Source organism: Lonchura striata, chromosome 14, assembly GCF_046129695.1.
Source record: "Lonchura striata isolate bLonStr1 chromosome 14, bLonStr1.mat, whole genome shotgun sequence".
NCBI classification, from domain to species: domain Eukaryota; kingdom Metazoa; phylum Chordata; class Aves; order Passeriformes; family Estrildidae; genus Lonchura; species Lonchura striata.
The window spans coordinates 11,860,866-11,887,916 of record NC_134616.1 but is presented as its reverse complement, the minus strand read 5'-3'; the positions used below and the strand labels follow the sequence as shown (position 1 = coordinate 11,887,916).

The 27,051-nt window shown below is 39.3% G+C and overlaps 1 protein-coding gene across 1 annotated transcript in view; it reads left to right on the top strand.

The window, feature by feature from the left end:
• The window catches only part of CHRDL1 (chordin like 1), a 39,371-nt gene extending 13,264 nt beyond the window's left edge, over positions 1–26,107 (top strand). The window contains exons 5-13 of the mRNA XM_021547854.2: positions 10,134–10,279; positions 11,019–11,112; positions 13,100–13,167; positions 13,810–13,984; positions 17,260–17,454; positions 19,157–19,324; positions 20,433–20,522; positions 21,781–21,866; positions 24,964–26,107. Coding sequence (XP_021403529.1) covers positions 10,134–10,279; positions 11,019–11,112; positions 13,100–13,167; positions 13,810–13,984; positions 17,260–17,454; positions 19,157–19,324; positions 20,433–20,522; positions 21,781–21,866; positions 24,964–25,032 — 1,091 coding nt within the window. The 3' untranslated portion in view covers positions 25,033–26,107. The remainder of the gene's footprint in view (positions 1–10,133; positions 10,280–11,018; positions 11,113–13,099; positions 13,168–13,809; positions 13,985–17,259; positions 17,455–19,156; positions 19,325–20,432; positions 20,523–21,780; positions 21,867–24,963) is intronic.
• The last annotated feature ends 944 nt before the right edge of the window (positions 26,108–27,051 follow it).

The window sequence follows — 27,051 nt, the reverse complement described above, 5'->3', positions numbered from 1 at the left end:
TTTGTATTGATATGTGCTTAGATAATTTGATTTGGTTTGTGATTTGCCTTTGTCACTATCTTCACAAGAAATGTTTGCTATCACAGCCAGATTGAGGTTATTGCTTGTTTCCATTCGGATTTTTTGATCATAAAAAAATTTTTAAAATTTATCTGTATATCAGCATCCAAAATGTATGTGAAAAAATACATATCTTCCCACATGGATGACAGAACTTCAATTCTTTGGACTGACATGATAAGGTCAGATAAGCTGCTCAGAATTTTTCCAAGGTAACGTCCAAGACCTTCAAAGAGACCTCAGAGAGGATTCAGAATGCACAAAAGCTTCATTTAATTTGTTTTTCTGGTGGTAGAATGATTGGTGGATTCATATAATATTTTAACTTGAGAGCAGGAGTTAAACTAGAGCAACCTAGAAAGTGTTTTATGAGCCCTTCAGAGTTGCTGGGCAATTGATAGGCAATTTTTTATGCAACTATAAAAGAAAACACAGGAAATTAAGCTGCAGAAAATATATTAAAATGATGTGAAGAGTTTGACTTCAGCCCTAGAAAGCTAAAACACAAGCAACAGCCTTTTGAATGTTTAAACTGAAACTATGTCTTTGCCTTGAATCTGGATGGAAGGTCATAGTGTCTAGATAAGGTGCTACTAGTTCCTTCAAGCAATGAATTTCATACACTTTCTATAAGAGTCTGACCATATTAAAGACTAGCTGTCGTGATTAACTCCAAATTACCCTGGAGTTTTTGGAGCTTAACCTGGTCCTTAAAGTTATTTTAATGTAAAGCATTTTGTGGCTTAATATCGTTGACACCTGCACCTCCAAGAGGCACATATGGATTTTATTTAGAGCTGGTGTTTGCAGTTTTTGGATAGTGAACAACTTTTCCATCCACATTTATTATCAGCCTGCACCACTACTTTAAAGACAACATCATTGCACAGCTTTGGTTGTTCTTTAAAGGAACCTTAACATGTCATTTTAATTTGTAATATTACAAATTTACAAAACAGATTTGTAATCATTTGGATTGTGATGCATGACTGAGGGAAAAGGCCAAATGCACATGGACTGAAGCTTGATCCACTTTCTACTGTAGTCAACAGATTTCTGTTAACTTTGATCATTTTTGGACTCAGTCCTCTATGAGAACAGATGCAGTTACTGACTATGATATAGCCCTTCTCTCTAGAAATTCTTAGGAATATGGTAGAAATATGAGACAGAAGATGAAAGAGGAAACTGCCTTTTTCCTGTGCCACACAAAGTAGGTGTTTGGGCCAGGTTCCAAACCTATTTAGTTCAATGGACTTCAGATCAGACCTTGAGGTGACACATTCGTGTAGAGTGGAAACAAAAGCAGAGGGAAGAAATTAGGCAAAAGAATTTTTAATAGGAAAGAAATCCATTTGGTCTCCTATGCTACAATTCCCCAAGGACCTCCAGCCACAAAAATTGTTTAAAATAATCCTAGCTGACCCCTAGAAGCTAACCCTGCACTGAAACAGGTTTTCTCTGTCTGAGATTCTTGTATTTTCATGAGGTGATCAATCAGGATGTAGTTCTGGTGATGAAGTAGCTCTAGAATATTTGTGTTTTGCCCTACTTGATCTGACAGCGATAAAAATGTTTTTACCACTGTAAAAAAGTCTCCTTTCAGCAGTTGGTGGTTTTGACCTTGAAACAGTCAATTTGCAATAGCAGTTTATTCCCCCATGTGCTGCTGGCTCTCTGGGCTCAGTTTAGATATCCAAGCCCTGAAGCTGCCCTAGGAGCAAGTCTGGAATACATAGAACTGACTTAAAGGTGCTGACAGGTTTCCTGCCTTTCTGAGGCAAAGTATGCAAGAAGCTTTTACAGATCCTGAGGAAAGTTTGGTAGATAAGAAAATTTCTGGAAAAAATGGAGCATGTTTTATCCCAGGTCACCATGAAACTTATGCTCCACAGTGTCCCTCATTGCCTGTAAGACAGAGATTCCCCATCTACTGTCTTTTCTTCAGCACCTCTGCATTTGCCCCCTGTCACCAAGTAGCCCCAGCGCAGCACCTCATACCTAAATGGCCAAAATATGGTCATGGAATATTTCCTGCACTGAAGGTCTTTTTGGGGATGTGAACCACAGTGGCAGAATTTTTGTGCAATCCGTGCTCCCAGCTATCTGCTTCTTTGCACTGCCCTTTCTGGTACAAATGGGTCAGCAAGCTTTAATTTGATCTCTGAGTACAGAGCAAACCTGCTGTTTTTACTGTAGCTTAGTTTCACTGGAACTGCAGGAAAATAGGCAAGTGCTCTGTGTTATATAAAGTACTACTATTTCTGCATGAAATGCACTGCATAAACACAGAAGAATATGATTTATGTGATCTTTTTTCCATATACACATAAGGATCTTTTTTTAAAGATTATTTCAAAAATACAGTTTGGTTTGCACACATAGCATCAAGGTTAGTTCAATCAACAGAGTTCTTCGGGATTTATTCAACATAACTATGATGAAAATCTCACTGTCACTATCCTGGCAAGCTGCATAATTTCTGCAGGATGCTTCCCTCACCTCTTTTAAGTCTTAGGCTGCTCTGTTTTGAATTTGTAAGGATCAGATTATAAACACATATTTATTCCTCCATTCCAAGTACTGAATAGCTGTTCCTTATATACAATAACCATATTCTATTGTCTTTTATATAGGAGAGGGAACAGCATAACATAGAGTATTTTTGCCTGGAGGCAGTCTTCTTTATCTTTTACTTGGAATGTTACTAACACTTAGATTTCTCCAGGACTGGGAAGAGCTTTGGCTGAAGAATTCAAAGGACTCATTACCATTTTTTCAGAGCTCTGATTCCTTAGGTGAAAGAAGGCTAGTTCAGACATTGTTAATCTGAGCAGCTCAATAACTGTTCACATCTTTACATGCTTATCTTGCTGTCAAAGTGGCTGTTCCAGCAACCAGAAGAGGCACACAGCATTTTAAAAGCTGGAGAGAGGAGTTTAGCCCTGGTTCCCTCATGAAGTGCTTTGGTTTACTCTGTGTTTTCCTCTTGTGCATCAGGGTGACAGAGGATCCAAACATGTTTTAACTGTCTGCAATCAAAAGTAACTAGAAACGTAAATTCATAGAATCATAGAATGCTTTGGGTTAGAAGGAATCTTAAAGATCTTCCAACCCCCTGCCATGGGCTGGGACACCTTCCACTTGACCAGATTGCACAAAGATCTGTCCAGCCTGACCTGGAACAGTCCCAGGGATGGGGCAGCCACAGCTTCTCTGGGCAACCTGTGCCAGGTCTTTATCACCCCCACAGTAATTAATTTCTTTCTAATATCTAATCTAAACCAACTTTATTTCAGTTTGAATCCATTTGCCATTCTGCACATGAATAAGTTACCTCATTACTGTTATTCCAGACTACTTCAGTATTTTGGGGCCTCCTGGAATTAATCTTTTGCAGTGGAGCATGAAGCCCATTCTGTGAGCCTCTAACAGTGCTGTGAAAACCACTAAGAGACTTAGTACACAAAAATCATCCCTATATCTTTCTGTGTGTACATTACCCTACAGAATAGTTTGTTTCTAGCGAAAAGATCCAGACTATATGCAAGAGGAGAATTAACTGTATTTTTTTAACAAAGAGACCCTAGGGGTATGTGCAACTCCTACTTGAGCCAAGAGTCTTCCAAGAGCAGTTGTCAGATAATGAAAAGACTGCCCACTTGTGTTGGGCAGTGTGTGTACCTGAGCTGATTCAGGTTTCACAGAATTTTCAATATGCAAAATAGGAAGAGGTACTTTGATACTCGAGTCCTGTTCCCCTCTGGCATTAGAAATGCTTGTGATCTGCACATTTCCAAGAATTGTGTTTTCTTTCATGATTGCTCTCTATGTGTGGCTTCTGAATGGGTAGCCTATAATTCTTAAGTAAATTTTAAGTTACAAGGACAGTGATGCAGCCTTGCATGATGCTGTTAAAACTTGAGGAGTTCAGAAAGCAGCATGTGAGATCAATAGCAAGCTGGTATCCAAGGACAGTTTCCTGCACCAGGACACAGCCCAGAGCTCTAGAGTCCCTGGTGAAACTAAATTGACACTTCCAGTTGTGTACATTAAGTAGCAGAACTCACTGGGAATACTAGGAAATGTGCAGAAGAGATGTCAGTGCAAACAGTTGTCCTGGAATTACAGCAGAATTCAATTGCTTCCCTACTGACTATGGTTCCAAAACAATCCTCAGTCTCTTGGTCTGTACATGCTTATACTCTGTGTTGATTCAGAAAATATGTTTCATAAAATCCTCTCTGTATTCAGATTCATAATCTATCATCTGTCTGCTTTAAAAAAACCCAAACAACAGACTATCTGCAAAACAGTTCCCAGTATGGTAAGTTTCTTAAGGCACTAGACCTTGTGATTAATTTCATATTGTTTAGCACTAGACTGTTTTCATAAGGGTGGTTAATAAAATAGACAAACTGTAAAAGCCAAGGCAGGCTGGGCACCCAGCCTTTCTGCTGGACACTAAAAGCATATCTTTTTAATTAAATGACACTAGGTGATACTGAATGTTGCAGTTTAAAAATAGTTTCTAAATCAGCAAGCCAAGAGTGTGTAGGATTTTAAAAAATGTTCTTTGCCAGATGTTCTGATACTAAAATAAGCAAAAGCGAGAGTGTTAAGTACTAACACAAATGAACAGAATGTTGTAGGAGAAAGCACCTCCTAGAGATGCAATAACCCCCCCCAGACCCTTGCTGAGGTGCTGTGCAGGTCCCAGCAGACCCTGCTGAGGGTTTTGAGCTTTGCTTGTGCCTTCATGGGCCGATGAGTGTCCACTCGAGGAGGACACTCACCCCAACCTGTCACTGCAGGCCAGGACAGCTGAGCACAGGGACTGTCAGAAAGCCAAGGTGTCTCCTTGCCCCAGTGGCAAGGAGTGCCCAAGAGCAGCTGATTCTTTGGTCTTTCAGATGTCACATCATAAACACTTTACTGATTATCATGCCATGACTGTACTGATTCTAAGGTGGTTTTCCCAATTTGTTAGGTAGTGTCCTAAATTGTTCATTAGTAATTATACCTCTACCTCTTGTCTTTATCCAGAAGGATCCAAGTTCAGCACTTAATTGATTGCAGTAAGGCCTGGATCCTAAAGCCATTCCTCAAATAAGTCATATCCTATTTCCCAAAAGGTTAGATTGCTCATAGCTGGTTGCTGCTTTTCACTCTGCACATAAATACTTTTGCAGAAATTACCGATGTTTAAAACATCAGGAACTGCTCATGGAATTTGTCTAAACTATTCAAGGGATTAGTAACAAATAACTGATGCTCTTCTGCTTTATATCCAAGTAAGGGTAAAGCATCTCAGGATCAAGTTTTTATAACAATCCAGGAAGGAATAGAATTGTAAACATAAAAAGCTGAAAGATGATGTTTCCAAAACTGACTGTGATCCATGTGATACAGAATCTGTTTCTCCCAGAAAACTGGAAAGTTGGGTATGTGTATATTTTTGACTCTCCCCTCAAACCTTGGCCTTTTCACACCTCAAGTATGGGTAGACCATCGGGAACCCAGACAGGCTTCCATGAAAAAATAAGTGATTGGAACAGATTCCACTGAATCAGAAAAGTTCCGCAAGATTTCTGTGGTTTATGAAATTCATATCTAACACTGTTTTGTCAGGCTATCAGGAAAGCACTGGTGCTGCAGTTCCCACTGAGGTAGCATCCCTTCATGGCAAAACTTTTGCCATACTGTTGCTTTGCATGCTCTGTCAAATGTGCCACAGTTGATGAAATCTGTGAACTATACCTGTATGCACTTCTAGTTCATAGTTGATTTTCACACCAAGTTGTACTACAGGTCTTAGTTGATACAAATTCTTTGTACAGATCAACAGTCCTCACACTACAATATCAAAAAAGCAGCATTCAAACACATATGTTGGCTGAATCCTGAAGGAAATACTTTCTATTGGCTTCATCAGGCGTGGAATTTACCTTGTGAGTATGGGACATCAGTGAAAAACAGCCCAGGTAGACAAAAGAAGCTGGACAGAATCCCATGTTTGGATGAGAGGAATGTTTGGGTTTAAGGATTTAGGCATAGCCACTGTAGTCTCTAGTTACTTCTTAAAAAATAATTGTTTTGAAACCAATCAGTTTTTGATACAGTTGTATTCTGTTGTCTGTTTGTAAAATCTGAAGGATTTCTTCAGCAGATTTAACCTCTGAAGTTACTTACAGGATAAATTGAAATTCATATCAGGTCATGTGAAGCCCAGGTTGTAGATCTTGGCTCCTGCCATTACCTCATGCTAATGGTGGTGATAAATCACTGCTATCCATATTGCAGACTCATGGGCTTATCTTGATCACGCTAAAATTGTAGGCAAATATAAGTATGGCCTCTCAACTTCTGTACAGGAGTCTAAGCCCTTACAGAATAAATGCCAACCACAGAAAGAGAGACATTTCCTTTACAATGGATGCTATAACATCTTTACCCTATACATTGTATGTTGCTTCCACTGACATGCTAAGAATGCCAGGGAAAACCCTTAGATTGAACTCAGTTAATTAAAAGGATTCACACAGATGGTTTGCCTGGTACTTCACAGAGGCAGCTAATTAAAGCAATGTTAGTCAGCACCATTAAAATGCCAGATAAAGCTTTGGGAACAGTCCTGATTAGGAAGCAAGGTTTACAAATAGAGCTTTGAGCAATGCAGTATATTTGCAGTTAATTAATCTGATTCTAACCTGTCTTTTCTAAGGCACAGAATAAGGTATGCTGATATCAGTATTAATGACAAAATTTTTCAAAGCTCAAATGTGGCGCTTATTAAAACAATCCACAATGATTCTAATTTCACATTCAACAGGAGAATATGATATCATGGGGGAGTCTGAACTCCTCTAATTAGCCTTGATTTAAAAAGCATTAGAAAAGAAACCAAGTCCAAGTTGAAGAAAATCAGTCACACACCAGCAAAGTTAGACAGACACTGCACCAGACAGAAATTATATTTGGACACAGAAAATAAACAAATCTTCCTTGCAGCTCGAGGCAAATGCTGTGTTTTGAGAGTATCAGTCATGCTCTTCAATATGCCATCTCCAATAAATGACTGTATATGTTTTTTTGCAATAACAAGTAATGTGGTCTTGATCTAAAATCTTCTTTCAGACCTACTCTGTGCAATAATTAAATATGTCCAGTAACTTAATGTGCTGAAAGATGATATAGACAGGTCTGTGCAGCATAGGATTTAAATCATGGCCTTATGTCCTGTAATTGAAACTGACTTTTCTTACAATTATTTTATCAAATAAGACTTCAACTCCTTGAAAGGAGGTTGTAGTGAGGTGGGTGTCAGTCTCATCACCCAGGTAACAAGTGACAGGATGAGAGGAAATGGCCTCAAGTTGCACCAGGGCAGGTTTATGTTAGGTATGTTTAGAATGTTTTGACAGACAGGATTATGAAGCATTGGAACAGACTACCCAGGGAAGTGGTGGCATCCTCATCCCTGGAAGTGTTCAAAAAACATGTGGATATGGCACTTGAGGACATGGTTTAGTGGTGAACATGGTGGTGATGGTACTAAGTTGAAAGTTGGACTTGATGATTTAATGGTCCTTCCAGCCTTAAAGATCCTGTGATTCTCTGGTTTAGAACAGCCATAGAATTTAATCCCAAATTCAGACAGGCAGAATTACATGTGTTTTGGCTGCATGTTACGATTTAGCTGTCACGGGTCAAGCTCTGTGATTGATTAAAAGAAACATAGATGAAAACAACAACCTAGTGCAACATTCTCTGCCACATTTTCCAAGCAATAAAAATTGCACCGTTCCCCTTCCTTATTTAGAAGCCACAGTTTAAGGGCATTTGGTGATTTCCTACAGAACTGAGTGATATGGCATATACCAAGATAAATCTGCAGTAAAATTGACTCTCTTCATCCAACACTCTGAAGAGTCATGGTGAGTCATTCAGGTGTTGGTTTTAGCAAATGTCAGCCCACAAGCCACACACTGCTTTGGACAGGCATCCCTCATGGGCACAGCAATGTCCAGCAGAGGCTGTGTGAACAGGGCCTTGTTTCCAGTCAAGGACCATCTGTGTTATCCTTTCATTTCTCCTTCCATTTTAATTTCTTTTCAGTCTTCTGCTCTTCCAGTTGCCCAAGGGGCAACTAAACTAAAGGTTTGTCAGTCTTTCCTCCTGCTTTCCATGAGATGATTCAGAAAACCCAATAAAGAGATTTTAAGTTTTGGGAGGCATCACAGTCCTGAAAAGTGCCTCTTTATCCGTGTTTTCCAATATTTGTGCCTAAATAGTAGCTGAATTTGTCAATTGAATCTTTTGCTGATGACTTTCAAAGGATGTCTTAATTAGAGCATACATCTTGCCATTCCAGACTCTGCATTACTAGCAAACCATACAGCAAGTGCCAAAAGCAATGCATTTCTGTGCCAAACACAGATGTTGTCAGGGCTCAGTACTCTTTATAAGATTTTAGAAAAGTGTCATTTGACACTTTTGATTACATTGAAATACTTATGTATCCAATGCTTCAACTGTGAAAGTGCAAATACCAAGTGTGTCAGGCAATGAAATATGAGGCAAGGAACCCTGACTAGCTGACTTCTGCCAGTCTCCTACAAAATGGACTTTGCTGACCCCATATACTTTCAAATACTGTAGTACATGTATGTTCCACAGACAGATTTGACATTTACCATTTAAAGTATTATATTTGATGGACCAATGTAATTAGTATATGCTTGTATGGAAAATTAAGTGACCGTGTTTAATGGCAGTAAGTACCAGCAGAAAACTGCTTTTCACTTGAGCTCACAGCTGAAAAATGTACATTCTGTGGTGTCATGGTTCCACAAAAAAATATCTCCAGGTTTAGCTGATAGGTAATGAAAGGGACTATAGGAAAACCTGAATATTCAGGTCAGGTTTCTTTTACGTGAAAGCCCAAACACGCTGATTGAAATTTCAGCTGCATTCCTTGAAATTTGCTGTGATTTGGGCTCCACAGAACAAACACTCCATTGTTACTTCCACAGAGCCCTTGTTTGAAATATCTTTTCCCATGCTGAGATGCTAAATTCATGTGAATATAAATATGTAGTGCCAGGTTCACTGCCCAAGCAGTATCAAGTAACTTACATTTCATGGGTAAAGTGTACTCTCTTTGCACAGTTTATCAACTGCTAATAGCTAAACAATCCAGGGGATGTTTTAGCATAAGGTATGGACAGCTTTACTTCTTAGAAAAACATTTAACACATGTGGTGCAGAACTCAATATGATCCTGAGTTGAAGCAGGAGGTTTCAGAGTTGAATTGAGGCTGCCATATTGTGCACTTTGTCATACACACCAAATTCTGCAAAGTTCCCTCATCTGCACATCTGACATTAAAATGCCTGTCAGAGAAAAATCAACTTTCGGTTAGCTTTTAGCATCTGCCTTTGACAAGTTTTGCCTGTTTTGAAAACAGCAGCAGCAATGAATTGTGAAAGCCACTAGGAACAAACACTTTGTACATAGCTCTCTCTTAGCAGTCCCATCATCTTTACTGTTGCTCCTCTACCAAAAGGTTTGTGCCTGTGGTTGGCAGGGAATCATCCATGCCCTGCAGCACAACTTGCTAACCTGCAATTAAGTTCTCTCTGGGCTACCCAGTGCTACGAAGGGGGAAGCCCTGCTAGAACAGTGGTGGGATTCTGTGTGTATGCAGCACCTACTGAAAGAGCCATGTACATGTAACAGGTAGGCACATAACCACACCCCTCTGTTCTAAAACCAAATGCTGCAAAACAAGGGAAAACACTGTAGCCTGAGACAGGGCCATTAGTGCTGGCATTGCAGTTGGTCATAGGCATACTAGAAATATCTGGGACAATCACCTCAAAGTGTGATTTACCAAAGTTCAGCAAGATAGTAACATATCACTTGTACTTTGCAGCAATACAAAACTTGTCCTTCCATAATAGAGAAATGAGGGAGGAGGGAAGTTTTTGCTCCCCTGTATTTATGTATTTATGACATTATGAATTTTCAAGAATATTTGTATGAAATGTTCCTTTCCCCTTTCTTCCAGAAGACTCCCTTTTCTCAGTAAGCAGCAAAATCACTGGGAAGTCCTGTGAATACAATGGCACTACTTACCACCATGGAGAAATGTTCGTGGCTGAGGGGCTTTTCCAAAACAGGCAAGCAAACCAGTGTGCCCAGTGCAGCTGCTCAGTAAGTAACATGATTTGACAGATCCCTGCTCTGTCTATGCTCCAGTTCTCCTTTCTAGAAGATGTGACACTGAAATATAAGCAATGTATAGCAAAGGCTGGGAATTGAGAATTAATGCTGAAACTCATGAGAGTGCTCAGAGCTGGTGAGAGTGTGCAGTACCTGGTAAATAAATGCCAGATGACCTCTTAAACACAGTGCATAATGCATACCCTGCATATGCTGTGACTGGGTTTACAGTGCAGAGGCAGCAGGTAAAATATTGCTGCTTAGCATATATAGAATATTTCCCTTCAACCTAACTGTAAAATATAGCACTGACTGATTTCATTTAGACTGAGATGATAAGTAAAGAGCCCCAAGTCTGGGAGTGGACAGCTCTGAGCTGGCACTGGGCCACAGAGCCATTCCTGAGATGTCACAATTCAAATCCAGTATATTTGAGCAGTCACCCAGTGCCCAGAGCCAGTGTCTGAACCAAAACATCTCAATCCAAGCAGCTCTTCAGTATCAACTACTGGCAGCTCTCTACATCCTCTCATAAAATCATCGTCATATTCTTCATTAACTAATAATTTCATAAGCCAAGTACTGAACAGACTGTTCTAATCTAATATTCTGCTTCTGCATAGAGTGGCATTTATGTAAACATGGATTTAAGCATGTCCATTAAAAAAACAGAATATACAGTACCAGACAATTGACAGCTCCTAAATTCCCTTTTGTGTTTTACTGGCAGGAAGGAAATGTGTACTGTGGATTGAAGACTTGTCCCAAGTTAACTTGCTCTTTCCCAGTTTCCGTTCCGGAGTCCTGCTGTCCAGTTTGCAGAGGTATGTTGAAGCCCAGTCACAGAAGGACAGGCTCTGAATTTTCTTTCCCTTTTCAGAGCCTTGTCTGTGCACCAACACTGTCACTGAGGACACTGTCTGCAAGTTCCCCATGTAATTACAATTCATTGCATGTTGGGAAATTACTCTGTGAGTGCCAGAAAGGTAACATTGCTACCTTTGTTTTCTGAAATTGAAGCAAGGTGAGAAGCTCTGATGATAAAGTTGCATTCCCCTAATGCATCAAGGCTTCAAATGATGTATTGAAGTAGCTGCCATTACTCTGGGTAGAGAAGCTTTGTCATAAAAGATGAGCTTCTACCTGACAAGTCAGCAGACCTACTCAAGTTGTGCAAGACACAAGAATTTCAATTCAGAGGCAAGGGCAATTACTCCAATTTAAATTAGTTGTCAGACAATATTCAGGTGACTTCAGTATTTTACTAGAAATTGCATTTTAGATCTTGCACCCACAGGACACTTGATTCTAGGGTTCTTCCAAGCCTTTCTGAATGTCTAAACCTAACTGCCTGTCTAAAAGCCCAAAGTGTCCGAGAATTTCTAAATGTATTTTATCTCACCATTAGTATTATGGCACTTGAACCACCACTTCCAGGGTATCTAAGCATCTGTGGCCTATTCTCAAAGATGCAGATAAGCACCTAAAGGTACCTGTACTTTTCAGAAGTGCCACTCATAATATCGGTGATGCCAGGATGCTTTGAAAATCTCCCCTGCTTGCACATCTGTGCTGCTGCATTCTTTTGATATTCTGCTTATTTGAACTCAGTACTATTGCACGGTAAAAATAAGGAGTATTATCTAGTTGGTTGTATTAATTTTCCCTATGGTGCAAGAGATGTGAAACACAAACCAGCATAGTCCCACAGCCCCTGACCTGAGGAGTTGGTTGAGTGCACCAACTGAACCAGAAGCTCTGAGCAGTGGAGGGCTGAGCCACAGAAGGTACTTGAGAGTGCATCAGTGCTAATAAAGCAGCAGGATGCAGAGAGAGCCCTGTGCAATTTGAAGGAATGAGGTCCTGCACAGGAGCTGTGTAGTCCTGTCAGTGCAGCAGGGTGACAAAGCTGCTTACTCTGGGGACCATGCAGTGGTAATTCATTTATGTGTGGCACCTGAGCTGATCTCCTGGGAGGGCAGTGCTCTGTGCTTGAACGCATCACCTCAGACAGAAGAAGGGTGAGGATCATTCTGCAGTGCTTCTTTGCATGGAGATTGTTCCTCATTCTTTGCTGCTTTTCCATGTTACTCCACAGTATCTTTACAAATCTTAAAACTTTTTGCTAGGCAAAAAAGTTGCTCTCTAACAAGCAAAGTGATAGTTCTGTTCCCAGGAAGAAATACAGTGATATACTGTTTTAAACGTAATACATTGACAGTTAATGAAAGTAAATCCTTGTTAATTGTCTGATGTCAGTTACCAGGTAATTGAGTTGTATCGGAACCCAATTACAAAAATCAGACTTTCAAAGTACAACGTATCAAACATAGCTATGCAGTAAACTAGCCTTACACTGGAGGAATCAGTCACATCAGGCACAGCCACTAATGAGAAACTGGTTCATTATCCATATGAGAGGTGAGATTACATCCCATTATGCACTAGAGGCAACCCACTGTCCAGTGATCCAGGGCTTTTTAATGCATTCTCCTCTTATTTAAAAATTTATCTCATAATCTACCTTGTCCTTTTCAATATGGAAGGTGTTTTATCTCACCTCTGTTTTCTTTGAAATGCAAACCTAAACAAAATATTTGCAAATATCTAGCACAGCTCATGGGGAGGAAAGAGCGAGTCAGCTTCTGCTCCCTGCATGGCCAAGTATATTAGTATCAAAATGTGCTAATTTTCATATTCATTCCTCTGCTACTGACTAGACACTAATACAGCTGTAAAGCCAGGTGGGACTTTTCCCCAAAGGGTTGCAGAGTTACTCCTCTAATGGATACTGTTCTGCTTCATGTACAGGAGATGGAGAACTATCATGGGAACATTCTGATGGAGACATATTCCGGCAGCCAGCCAACAGGGAAGCTGTAAGTGGGACCTACAGTTTAAAGATAGACTTTCTTGCTGTGCAGCACATTGGGAAAAAAGAGAAATGGGTCTGAATACTTACTCCCTCATTCTGGGTTCTGTGAATCTAGCCCAAAACAGGTTTCTTTCACTCAACCTGAATTCATGAATAATGCTGAATTAGAGCAAGAGCTACTGAAGTATCTGGATTTGTTTTTTTTTTCTGTATATGCGCTATAAGAATAAAATTTACAGTAAATTGCTCTTAAATAATAATTGCAAGTACTTGCTTCCCAGTTCACATACACACATATATATTTACTATAGAGATTCACTATCTTTGGTGGTAAAAGTATCCACTAGCAACTTACTGCACAAGAGATTATTTTTGTAGCAGCATTTGGAGAGAATCTGAAGCACTTTTAGGCAGTAGGTGCACCACTTAAATACATGAACCAACAGAGCTTTGGGTGAGTGGGAAGAATCACATCTATAAAATAAGGGCTGTAATATGAAACCTTCAGGTTCATGGGCATTTTGGAAAATGATTCTCTGAAAAGAAGCAGTGTTTTTAGAAAACTACTACACTCGTTCCCTACTCGTACCCCTTGTTCACTGGAATGAGACGTTTACTCTGCTGCTCTCTTTCTGCCTGCAAACAGAGACACTCCTACCATCGTTCCCATCACGAGCTGTCACCCAGCTCTGCCAGGCAGGCAGTCAGCGTGCCACGATTTCCCAGTGCCAGGAGTAACCGTGGAGCACTCCCGGATCCCCAGCAGGCCTCAGGAACAATCGTACAAATCGTCATCAACAACAAGCACAGGCACGGACGAGGTAAAGACAAGCACTTCTTCCAGTATTGCTCTGGGTCAGGAATCAGTCACCTAAAGCTCAAAAAGACCTCTCAAAATATACAGCAGAATCTTGAAAATTCGCACTGGTATTGAGAACTCTGATGTAAATCAGGGAGGCAAAAGCAATAAGCTATTGAGGATATGAAATTCCTTTTTGACTGAGATCAACCCTGCCTGCACATACAATATTGCATTTCACTCTGCAAAAGCAGTGTTGCTCTCTGAGTTACTTTGTGGGGTTGTGCCCCGTAATTCTGAGAGCTCATGTGGCAGCCCTACCAGGGGAGTGAGTGCTTTGTGCCACAAAGGGCACCACAATGTCTTTAGATTCACTAACTTGTTCACACTGTGACTTGTCCTGGAGGAAATTCTTTGTGGCTATTTTCTTTACACTCTCCTATTTTGTAACTTCTATAGCTGCAAACAGCTTATATTTCAACTGCCCTGAAAATCTCAGACCAGAAAGCTTTGCCACAGTATCAGGAGGTTTTCTGCCTCTGAGACTTAGCAAACGATTCTCATGAAAGACAGTCTCATGTGTTCCCCACCTTAAACAAGTTTCCTGAGACAGTGGGACACAAGGGATGATCTCCCTCCCCTGTCACCAACACAAGAGCCAGAGTAGGCAATTAGCCTGTACTGGATGCCTGGGCTGTAGAGAGGCAAATTTAAACAATGTAATGATTCTCACTGTAAAGAATCTTTTGGTGCTTTATGCTAATAGAGTATAGAACATGCTGTGTTTTGAGGACAGTAGAATTTTAAGCCCATGTGGCAAACAATATTCAAAGTCATATTCCTCATGCATACAGGAAGAACAAAAATAATGGGAAAATACCAGTTCACCAGTTAGTGGGACAGCAGATTTTGTACAGTAAAAAGGATGGAATGCTCAGTTCCCATAGTGGGTCTACCTCTTTGAACAGAGGTCTGCACGAACAGGCCTAGGAAGCTATAAAAGAAATAGCTGTAAAAACACATGCTCAGAAGAGCATCTATCCATAAATACCAGTCAGCATACTTAGAAACTACCACAAAGAGTTAAAATCCCTTGTATTAGGGCCAACTAATCTTTTAAGGTATTAACTAACAGAAGGAATGTTGGCTATAGGATCTTTATTATCCACCTGAACAAGCATGAAAAAGCATTCAGATCATGCCAGTGTTTTATGGTGAATCTAGGAGCAGGAATCTCCACACAGTGCAATGTCTTTGACATGTAATTTGCACATGAAGACATCATCAAAGCAGTTTCTAACTGACTTGTTTCAGCAAATAAAGGACATACAGACGAGCAGCATATTTCTGGATGCAGTATAACTTCAGACATTCACTGCCTGGAGAGTGTCTGAGAGATCCCCATGATGGAAACAGGAATGCTGACCCTGTGTTTTCTTTTGTTCCTGTGCAATTAACAAGTGTTTTAGTAATTAATGCACATGTCCCTTGAGACACATTTCAACAAGTTAAAGAACAAACTCAAAACTCTTCTGACATGCAAATACTATGTGGTTGTGTGGATACAGTTTTATCATTCTGAGCATGAAGAGCACTAAAAAAAAGGATAACTAGAAGTTATTTGCCAGTATTTGGCTTGTACTAGAGTCTTTGTCTCCTGCCTCAGAGTATTTATTTAATTGTTCTGTGTCAAAAAACCCTTTAAAGACAGAGAGTATGTATCCATACAGTGTTATGTATTATCCCTTCACCTGTCAGGGAGAACTCAGGAAATATTTACGGCCATAAAGGATCTGGAGAACCCTGGCTGGAGGCAAAGAAGTCCATGGAAGCATACAAATTGGCAATATTATGTTCTTTAAGCATGTAAGAAGCCTGCTAAGCAGCTGAGTACTTGGCAGTTTTTTAATTTACAGTTTTTCTCCCATGTTTTTAGTATACAGATAAAACTTTACTTTTATTTGAGAAACAAAACTGCTTCCTATCTCTAAAAAAGCCCCATGTCTTAAAAAAAGAGTTAAAAAGTAGCAAATTATTAACCAAATTATAGCCTAAGCTCATGAAAAACATTGCAAAAAACACTCCCCATAAATCTCAGGAACTCACTAAAATATATAAACCAGTTGGTTACATCTGTTACCAGTTAGATATAAATTTCAGGTTACAGATAAAATTTAAATTGCTTTTGAAAGATACAGGCAAAATAGGAACATATTTTACAAATAAAAACATGTATAAAAATGATGACATATTAGAAGAATTGGAAATATTTACAACATATCCCAGCTTCACTTTTGTTGCTTTTAGAAATCAAGCAGTGCCCTTTCTTTCACCTTGTTAGGATTAGTTTGCATTTTTCTTTGTGTTTATAAAATATTTAAAAAGAAAGAAGTAGGATTTATAGTACAAATGGAAACATGGTGTAAAGTGATTTAATTCCCATCAACTGCTGGGTGACCCAAAGTGGCTTCTACCAGGCATGGATTTTTCCACTCTCTTTGTGTCAGCTGTATTTCTCTGACTCCCAGGGGCTCTGATGAATAAATATTCTGAAGTTCTTAAAAGCTTTTGGAATGAAATTTCAGTCCCTAATGAATCTTTTCAAGTTTTCTTGTGATTCCAAAAGCCAAATGAATTTATATACCTATCGACATATATATTTCCACAAAGGAATTAAACTCCATTTTGCAAGTATTCTGTGGTTTGTTCTGTGTGCTACATAGCAGAACTCTCATGTACAAGCAATAAAAAGTAAATAAAAGGCCCAGGTATCACTAATCCAGCCAGCTGATAGCATTGCTCTCACTGCAAAGGCTGCATTCAGCAAATGGCTCAGTAGCAAATGACATGAACCCCTCATCTTCAAATTCGATTCAAATGCAGCCAAAACCACTGTAGCAGGCTGTGTCCTGTGTGTGGACTGAGAATGTCAGGGGAAGGAGTGAGTTTTCTAAGCTAGTTAATGTATAACTGAAATGCATGAACTGGGTAGGAAGCTAGTCAGACACTTGACCTTCACTGTTGTCCTCAAAAACCTAATGGGCACCAGTGTCAGCAGAGTTGGCATCAAGGAAAAACTTCTCAGAAAAGGGTGACCACAGGCTCAGATTCATTTTAAGTAAAGGAACTACAAGTTAAAATTAAAAAACAGAGAAATGGGCCCGAAATGGTAACAGATGATGTATGGAGACACTACTTTAAACAATGTGCATGAATCAAATGAATAATTATAGACAGGTAGCAAGTGAACATACCTTCTCCACTTGAACCTTTTCTTCTTTTTCTTTTCTTCTGTAGTTTGTGTTTCAAATGGCAAAACATACTCACATGGTGAATCTTGGCATCCCAATCTCCGGGCCTTTGGAATCGTAGAGTGTGTGTTGTGCACCTGCAACATCACCAAACAAGAATGTAAGAAAATTCACTGTCCAGAACAATATCCCTGCAAATACCCTCAGAAAGTAGAAGGAAAATGCTGTAAAGTCTGTCCAGGTAAAACAAAGTTGATCACAGACCACCTTTTTGCTGTGCATGTTAAAGGGCTTGGCTCAAGCCTCCTGATCACAAGCTCTGATGTGAACAGCAGCAGCTGTGCCATGTTCCAGTGTGTGTGCAGAGACTCAGTGTGAGACAGGCAGAGCTGCCTGGCCACCTCTCCTCTTGCTGCTGCTCCTCACACAGGGGACATGCTGCTGGCACATGTCCTTAGCAGTCACTGCCTTTCTCTCTGCTGTTAGCACAACTTCCTGATGCTCATTTCCAAAGAGAGTATTACAGAAATGTATACAGAAATGTATACAGAAAGTTCATTACTGCCAAAAGGCCACATCCTTCCCCTAGCACAGGGCCCACAGAACCTTCAAATAATTTTCTAGCTTGTAAAATCCATGTGGAGATAACATCATTTCTGATTTTTAAAATGTACCAGGATTCAAAACTCCGATTGGTGTCAGTTACATAACTTAATCCTTAAAATAAATACTAAATTATCACAAATTTAGCATTGTGTCTATGCTGCACTAATGATAAAACTTACGTAGACATTACTGAAACAAATGCTTGCCGCTGGTGAAAAATCTCCTAAAAGGATTCTGCTGATGGTTTGCCCAATGAAAAGCCACGTTTCATGTAATACAAAAGGTAAAGGACTATCCAGTTCCCTTATGTGCCTTTAAACTGTTCCTTTAAGTACCCCTTTATGTGTTTGTTTGGTGATGCACTGGGTAAGGATGCTCTGAGGAAATGAGTTGCTCAGCCACATGTAGAAACATTGGTAGAATGCACACTTCCCATCTTCTGCTAGTCTTGCTTACTGGGGGAAAACCACGATGCCGTGGCAGTAGGCAGGCAGGAGGTGTGTATGTAGGTCTTCTGGACACTTGTGAAGCAGAGATCCACAGATTTCATTGGAACAACAGCCAACAAAGCCTGGCTAACAGGCTTCAATAGAAAAATTAATGGCAAAAAGGAGGTTACTGCCTTGTTTTTTGGAGATCCTATGTGCCCATTTTTAAGAAAGATGAACCTTTTCCTGCAGTCTGTCTTGTACATGTGGAGATTTATTAATTGTTAGGTGTTTCTACAAACAGGGGTTTGAGTCTCTAAGTTGCATCATCTCTCTTATATTCCTGTCAAACTTTCAATTGCAAACAGAATAATTACAATTTCTACTTATGCTCTACAACTTTATCAGGTGAGCAAGAGATTATGTGTGCTGTGGCTGGCTCAGGCTTGCACTGGCCACATGGCTGCTGCCAAGCAAAATGCAAACCTCATAGATTCTTTTCCTCAGCAAAACATTAATTTGGGTCTCTTCACTCTAACCAACCACCAATTTTCATTTAGTTCTTTTACTACCCCGAGATTTCTAACATAATTTCAAATATGCTTGAAAAGTAGACAACAGATTCCAAACTTGTGAGGAGTGTCCCAGACCACATTGCTGTACACAGCTCATTCCCTTAGGAAACTGGATTACAAGTAAAAATAGTGTCTTACCACCAAGGACAGGCTACCAGAACATGGCAGAACACTGTTAAGTGTCTGTGTTAACAGCTGGAGATGGATTTGTGTGGCCATACAAATGAAAATTCTACTTTCAAACTAAACATTCTTGGCTATCAATGCCAAGTAAATTCTGGAGGACTTGATTATAGCTGTAGTATGTGTTCTGTCCTTTTTGTTTTTTAAACAGAAGATGTGCCAAGTCAAACCTTTGACAACAAAGATTACTTCTGTGGGAAAGAGACATTTCCTGTCTATGAATCCATTTTCACAGAGGAAGGAGAAACCATCAGGAAAATTGCAATAGAAATTGAAAAGCCACCTCAAATAGAAATACATGTGTGGACAATTAGAAAAGGTGAGTTGAGCAAATTCTTTCTTTAAACAATGTATCATCTTCCATTAAAATCCCAGGACAATTTACAGATCCAAGCATTTTAGACTGCTGTTCTTTTGACTCTTTAGGATAGTACTATTGCAGTCACTTCCAACGTACTCAAATTTTTCTGTACAAAACTCGTTGGAAACACACAAAGCTGTAGTTCTGCTCACTCCTACCCTTCATTGGGAACAAAAGCACAATGACAAACAGGTTTTCAGTATTACTCTGTGTAATTTATTGCAGCTAAATGGGTAGTAGTGTTTGAAACAAGTGCCTGGAGGCTCTTACTCAGGATGGACCAAAAAGCTTTCCATTGAAATCAGTCTGCCCTCTCTGCGATAGTGATGATACATCCATGAGAGAACATACAGGATATGGGCAAAAAATGTGTTAAGGATGGAAACAATATATTTTACTAGATTAACTGGTAAAATTAGAACAAAATAGAGAAGCATTCAGAAGCCCAAGCACTACTGCAAATCATGAACTTTCAGTGTAATAAAAATTATCTCCAGCCTCATAAAAATCATCTCTATCTACTTTAAGCAAAAAGCATGTGATCCTCATAGGAAACCCTCATATACTGCACCCTTTTGCATGGAAATTATACATCTCTAGATGCTTTGAAGAAAAAAGCCAAGGCCAAAGTGGGAGCAGAAAAGAAATCACAGAGCATTAGGTGGTTCACAACTACCCTGTGTGTTAAAAAGCCACAAAGCCTAATAATGATTTGACAGTCATGTTGCCTGCTGGCTCAAGATGGTATCTGACTGCATAATTATGCTGTTTTTCTCCAAGTCACTGGGACTTTTGGCTTCTGTTATAATCTTACATTTACTAATAATTAGGAAGGATTCAGTGTTTTGGAAAAGAATTGGCTAATTCTCACACCCCTCAGAAACCCCTGCAATTCCAGTTTCATAGGAGAATAGTTTTACAGGGGAATAGCAAAAAACAGAGGGATGGAGAAACAGCATTAAAAAACGCATAGACTGAAAATTTTACAAAAAGGCAGGACAGCACTCCAGGTTTAGAACAATAGGCACATTTCCAGTAACATGCACTTCTCATTTCTTTGCTGAAGGGATTCTGCATCACTTCTATGTTGAAAAATTGTCCAAGAGAGAATTTGAAGGACTTCCTTACTTCAAGCTGATAACAAGGACAACCCTTAGTAAGTAAATTCTGACATATTGAGGTTTTTACTCTCCATATAATTATAGCCATGAAAAACACTCTCTGTTACTCATCCCTGTCAAGTGGATATACTGAATTTTCCTCTAGCATATGATCACAATAGTTGATGATTTAAGTAATCAAAATACAGCAATTTAAAATATAGATACATATAACAGTAGTTTGTGTACATGCTTAGTCTCTTGTGTTTTGATAAAGTACAATACAGGATCTTTTCTGCCCATGCTAGCATAAGTCAGAAATATGACTAATGTCAGCACAGCTGCAGAATTTGGATTTATTTATGTAACATGTCAAGTTACCCCAATGTTTTAGAAAGTCATTTAGAAGGGAGAAAATTCAGATCTTTTTAAAGGGGTTCTACATACACTTATGTTGTGTTTGAAAAATTACTTTCCTATGTTCTTAACAACATCTTCATTATTAAAATGAATGTCCTTTATGAAAGGGCATGTACTACTTTTATCACTCTTGATTCAATTTGGTTTTTGTATTTCATCCAGTTTGGGCTTGTGACAGTAGTTAATAATTACTAATTCAGCTAATTTGCTAACTGAAATAGGATATAGATATTTTAATTTCCTAGTTTTTTCATAACTTGAAAATTTTTTCTATAACTTTTTCCTAGTTAAAAAGTCTTTTTCCCAGAAATAACATATTCTTAATTGTTACAGACCTATTGAGATACAGATATGTTTTCATGTAACAACTTCCCTAGTTTTTTGCTGTCAGCCTTCCATAAGCTTGTCATTGTTATCTGCAATGTATTCTAGTAGCCAGTAGTATTCTAGTTACCAGGACAGTATGCATTTCTATTACCACTATAATAAATATGTAGAAATATTATTTTCCATCACACTTCGTATTAGGCACAGATAGGAGGAGTTCACAGCATGTGAAACATTTAGCTGTGTTGCTTCCCAGCTTTTAAATACTATGGTTTACCAGGGTATCCAGTGTCATAAAATGGTTGAATAAATAGAGCCAACTTACAGGACTACTTAATTAAAGAAAATAGTAATAGTCAGATCCATATTTATTTTTTTAATAGAGTTATTTTGCATGGAATATGTTACATGGTTGTAAGATGCTTCGAATATTTTCCATGGGAGGATTGGACATTCCCTCTTTGACCATTGTGAATCAGTTGCTTTGTAAAGTGCTAGTAAATGTCTTCAAAGTCCCTGTGCCCTTTCCTAAGTCAATATCTGTCTCCTTTGTGTTTTTGTTTTCAGGCCAATGGAAAATATTTAGCGAGGGAGAAGCTCAGATCAGCCAAATGTGTGAAAGCAGAGTGTGCAGGACTGAGCTCGAGGATTTGGTAAAGGTTTTGTACCTTGAAAAGTCTGAAAAGGGTCACTGTTAAGGGAGACAGCACTGGAGGGAAAAACACAAGAAAACTTCTGAAAACTTGGATCTGCAGCTGGACTGCAGGCTTATTTTGCTTAAGTCAGCAGTTGCCCTAAACCCCAAAAGTATAATGCAGTAATTATTCACATCATGCACAGCAAATTTGCTGCTTTATGTGTAGTGGTCTGTGTCAACTGTTCAAATATCTCCTCCAAAAGACTAAAAGGCTCTGTGTTACTGGTGGGGGAAGGAGAAAGAAAGACTGTGCTTTCCTAGAGTTGCATTTCTTTACAAGTTAAAAAGAGAAATCAGAACATTTCTACTATTATTATTTGGCAAGTTATTCAAACTAATGAAAAGAAGGACACCTAATAAATGTGCAGGAGCTATGGAGATCATTATATTCTGTCCTGAGTTTATACCATTTCTGCTGTTGAAATGACTCATGGATTTCTTGTAGTAGTGGAGGAAAAATATGAGTTGGAGACGTAAAAAACAGATCTAAGCTGACAGACTCCTTAGCAGCCTGCTTTTGGGATGATTTCTTGTAGCTGAGCAAACAAAGTCCGTAAACTGAACAGCAGGTGTTAGTGACAATCAATATATTTTTGTAGCAATTGGAGCAAATGTTGGCTTTCAAGTCGTTTTCACTGTTTCTTCCACCCACTTCTCTAAAAGTGTTAGCTCCCCATCATAACCCTAATAACTTCATTCTTCTGGGTCCTATTTACACATGCTCTTGGCTGGTAAACCACCTTCTAAAGTGATGTGGCAGGATGTGGTGAAGTTCTTGCAGTATTTTCAAAACACCTAAAGCATTAAAGCTCATGATTAATAATGCCTTAGAAGCTGTGAAGAATTTAATTTATTTGTTCTGATTTGTTAAAAACATAATCTTCATTTTTCTGAGGGTGACCTCTCAATTCTTATGTTTCAAGAACAGCTCTCTCCTGTGACAAACAACAAACACCTATAGGCTTGTAGAGCACAACAAACAGCTGCTTGTTGTGACAACTGTTATCTTCAGGAAAAAAACTCAAATCTGAGACATTCTGTTAAATTTAGTATAGCACGTCTACAGTGTGTTTAAGAGAGGTGACTTTCATCTGTAGAGTAATTGTAACAATTTGAAAACTGTTTTCACCAAAATCCTGCACTGCCCCGTGGCTTAAATATTGGATTAAATCCCAAGATGCAAGTGACTCTACCTGCTTTTGCTCCCATTTTCTACTCCAAAAGCAGACAGGAATAATGCTGTTTAAACACATGCTAGTAAACAAAGCTTTATGGAAATGGCCTGAGCTGGGGCTGGGGCTTCACAGGGAGTGAAATCAACAGTGACAGCAAGGATTTTGAGATTTGTCATTCTGCCAGTGACAGCACTCAAGGGTGTCCACATTCCTAAAGGGATGAAGTTGTGGGAGAGGCTGGTACTGAATGCCAAAAGCCCATTCAGGCAGAGCTTCACCATCGCGAGGGGATCCTTGGCTTGGGCAGCAGACCCTGGCAGTCTCCATCAGCAGTGCAGGTGTCAGGAGCAGGCTTCTCCATGGCACCCAGGGCCTGGCCGTGCTGCCTGAGCCTCAGGAGAAGTGGGATGCAGGGCTTCTCAACAAAGAGGAGCAAGTGAGGAGAACAGACATGAAGGTGAAGAAAAGACTGAAGGGAATTAGAAGAAAACATACAGGTGATGTCAGGACCACCCTGCTGTCCCTATGCCTGGCCAGAGAGCAGATAAGATTTGGTTGTACAGGCCATTGAAATGCAGGAACACCTGGCTAAGAGAAATCCTCTATCACTCTTCATGAAAAGAAGAACAAAGTGAACTGTCCTGCCACCTTTCCAGGGGACTGCAGCTTCCATAAGTCCTGTCGTGGTGTTGGAAAGGGGTGTAGCATATCTAAACAAAGGCCCTAAAACCTCATTGCACCAGAGCTGCGGTGTAACTGTAGAAGAAGCAGTTTGGCTTGAGAAGCACTGATTGCACATGGAAACTACTGGGTTAAAATGTGCTGCAGAACTGCAAAATTTTATTATAAATCTTTAGGAAGAGGTTCTGAGGAATTGTAGTGTTGTCTGGTGAGAAGACCAGCAGTTGATTTCTCACCTAACAGGCATTGTTTGTAGCAGTAGATAGTGGCAAAAGACTAAGTGGAAAGTGTACAGGGTTTGTAATTTTTTTTTTTATGAGGAAGGCAACCTGCTTTTTTGGATTTGTGACAGGACTGGTGGAATCCAGATTGTGTATTTATTTTATAATAAACACTTCTTAAGAAAAGCAAAAAGCAGTCATAAACATCATTTAGTAAAATGCAGTGTTGCGGTTTTGGTCACTAAAGACAACAAAATACACAGTGTCATGTTTTGCATTCTCTTCATGAGATGTATGTCTGTTGCAGTACTTATTTATATACTTGTATCACTTTGACCTGGTTTGATAAATTAATAAACTCTGAAATTGATAATAAAATAAGATGGTTTGTATAGGGTGCTGTTTGTTCAAGATGTTTGGTTTCAGCTCCCTGTTTGCACCTCAGAGAAAGCCATGTGCCCAGCTGGGTGCAGTGCATGACTGCCTGCTGTGAAATTGATACTGAGATATGGAAGAGTCAGACTAGAAAATACCCAATTTAATTCAGCTTTCACCTACCCAGCAAGATTAATTTTGAAAATCAAAGAAAGCATTGACATCCATATATAGAAACCAACCTAAGAAGAAATCAAGCATTGCCAACTAAGAGAACAGTATAGGATTTACTGCATTCTGGGCAAAACATATTCTGAAGCTCAAAATAATTGGGGGAATGTTGATGGAATCAATCTGTGCTAATGCCTAAAAATGAGATGTTTTTCAGAAACATAAGGGGAAAAACTGTAACTCACACATGGCTGGCAGTGTTAACTAATATGGAGAATATCAGCCTTGGCAAAAATGAGAAGTAAATCACTTTGAATCAGTAGGTACATCAAATCTGAAATCCGGAATATCACTGGAAATTTCTAATGAAACTGACTGCTGTTATTTCATCACACCCTGCATATTCACTTTGGCTATCTTTTCATTTTAGAAGAAGTCTGTTAGGAGAATCCTTTCCATGAGAACACACTCCAGGCACATGGGCCTGCTCTGCTCCTAACTCCATCAGAGGCATTCACCTTCCTACCAGCTGAAGACTGAAAGTCATCAACTGTCAGGGTTGCACAGCTGCATCCCCATTGAATGTATTCTCTTGATTTCATAACATCCAAATGCTTTTTAGCAGCACACTAAATTTTACTTCTCACTTCACTCCTCTCCCCTTCTCACGTAACAGGATCACCTCTGACTCCACATGACTCATAGGTCAGGAGGGGCTGGGTATGGAGGCAGGAGCCCTGTTCACTGCTGTGTTTTTCTGAATACTTTGAAATATACCCAGACAAGTACAAGAGAAACAATGTGTCAGCCTAACTAACACTCTCCTCTTCCTACACTATTCATTTAAAAAAAGGTCAAAGCATTTCACAATTCAGATGATGACTCCTTCCAAAATAATTGATAGCACATGAAGTATTTGCGTAATGTTGGTGTGCTCTAGTGCCTATTGTGTTATCCATCTAAGATAAAAGCCAAGATTTTAGTGATTTATTGAGGGAGGGGTGAAAATTGACAAAGTTAATCCTTATTTTCATTTATTGCTTTTGTTAGAAGTTTAAAAAATGTCTTCATCTTTTGATCTGAGGTTTTGGACTGTTTTACTTTTTGGGTAAAGTATGTCTGCAACTACATGAGTATATGAGTATGAACCCACAACCCTCCCTTCTCACATAACACCAGCCCAACCGTGAGCAAGAATGCAAAGCATCCAAAGCAAAAACAAGTAATTGATCTTAACCCTGCAAAACAGTTTTTAATGTAGGCACACTGGATGATAGTTCATTCAGTAAATGCAGTGAGCCTGATTGCACTACCACTTAAAGTAAAAACTCCCAGTCTGTCCTCAAGTGACCTCAGATCAAGAGACAGAGACAGTACATCACACGAAGCATAACATGTAGCTAACTACTACAAACAGCACCCACAGCTAGTTATCTCTCCACCATAATCAAATCTATCTCCTATAGATTTACATTCCTCTTTCTCTCAAACAACCTTTGTTTGTTCCAGGATCACACCATCAAAAAATCAGGTGTGTGAAGGCCACAGTAAATTAAAACTATTCTATTCCCACTGATGGAAACAGCAATAATCCCAATGTCTTTAAAAAGGGGTCATACTGATACATTCTGTGCTGGCATTAAACCCACTGTAGTATACTCTAGAGATTCATCTGTACCAAAGGTACATTTTATACTTTTCACAGATTCCCAGTCACTTCATGTTCCCTAGACAAAGCTGCTGCTCTAGCCTGGTTCTCGGCAGTTTTCTCCTCTGCCAACAGCTAACATGGGACAATGAATTTGAGTTCTAATTACAGAGGTATAAATAGAAATCTAGTGATGCTTAAGGTTTATGTACTGGGACATTTCTGTTCCACATCTCTAAAAGGGAAGAGCCAGACTTCCCAGTTACCACATCGAGCTTGACATTAACATGGCATTTATTTTCATTTCCTGTACTAAGTGTTGGGCAGTGTGGCCAGCTTTTATGCTGCTAAATGCAGTTTGTGGTAGCTGCAGCTCAATAGAGTCTGAAATAGGTTCTACACAAACTTTTCTTAGTGTACTTAGGGTGGAATGGGAAGTGTTATAGAAACATCAAACAAGAAAAGTGAGCTCTTGGGCCAGCTTTTCCCTTAGTGAAATAAAAAGACACTATGTAGAAGTATTTATAGTTATGGCTGCATAGCTATCCATAACCTAATAGACAATAGTCACCAACTAATCAATCTTCACAAAGGTCTTTCTAGAAAAAGGAAGATTAGATTCTAAATGTGGTTATTTAGTTAACAAAAAAAAAAAAAACTATTAGAGACACGTATGCACGCATACAACTCCAAGTGATATGTTCCAGAAAGCTGAGTTTTCATATCTGAGATCATGTTTTCAATTCTCTGCTATTAGAAAATATTTCCTTGCTTTGAGTGCCATGTTATAAATCCACATAAGCTAAGTCTCACAAAATCTTTGGGTTTAGATCCAGCCAGGCAGTGGCGTCTTTTCAAAAATAGTCCAAT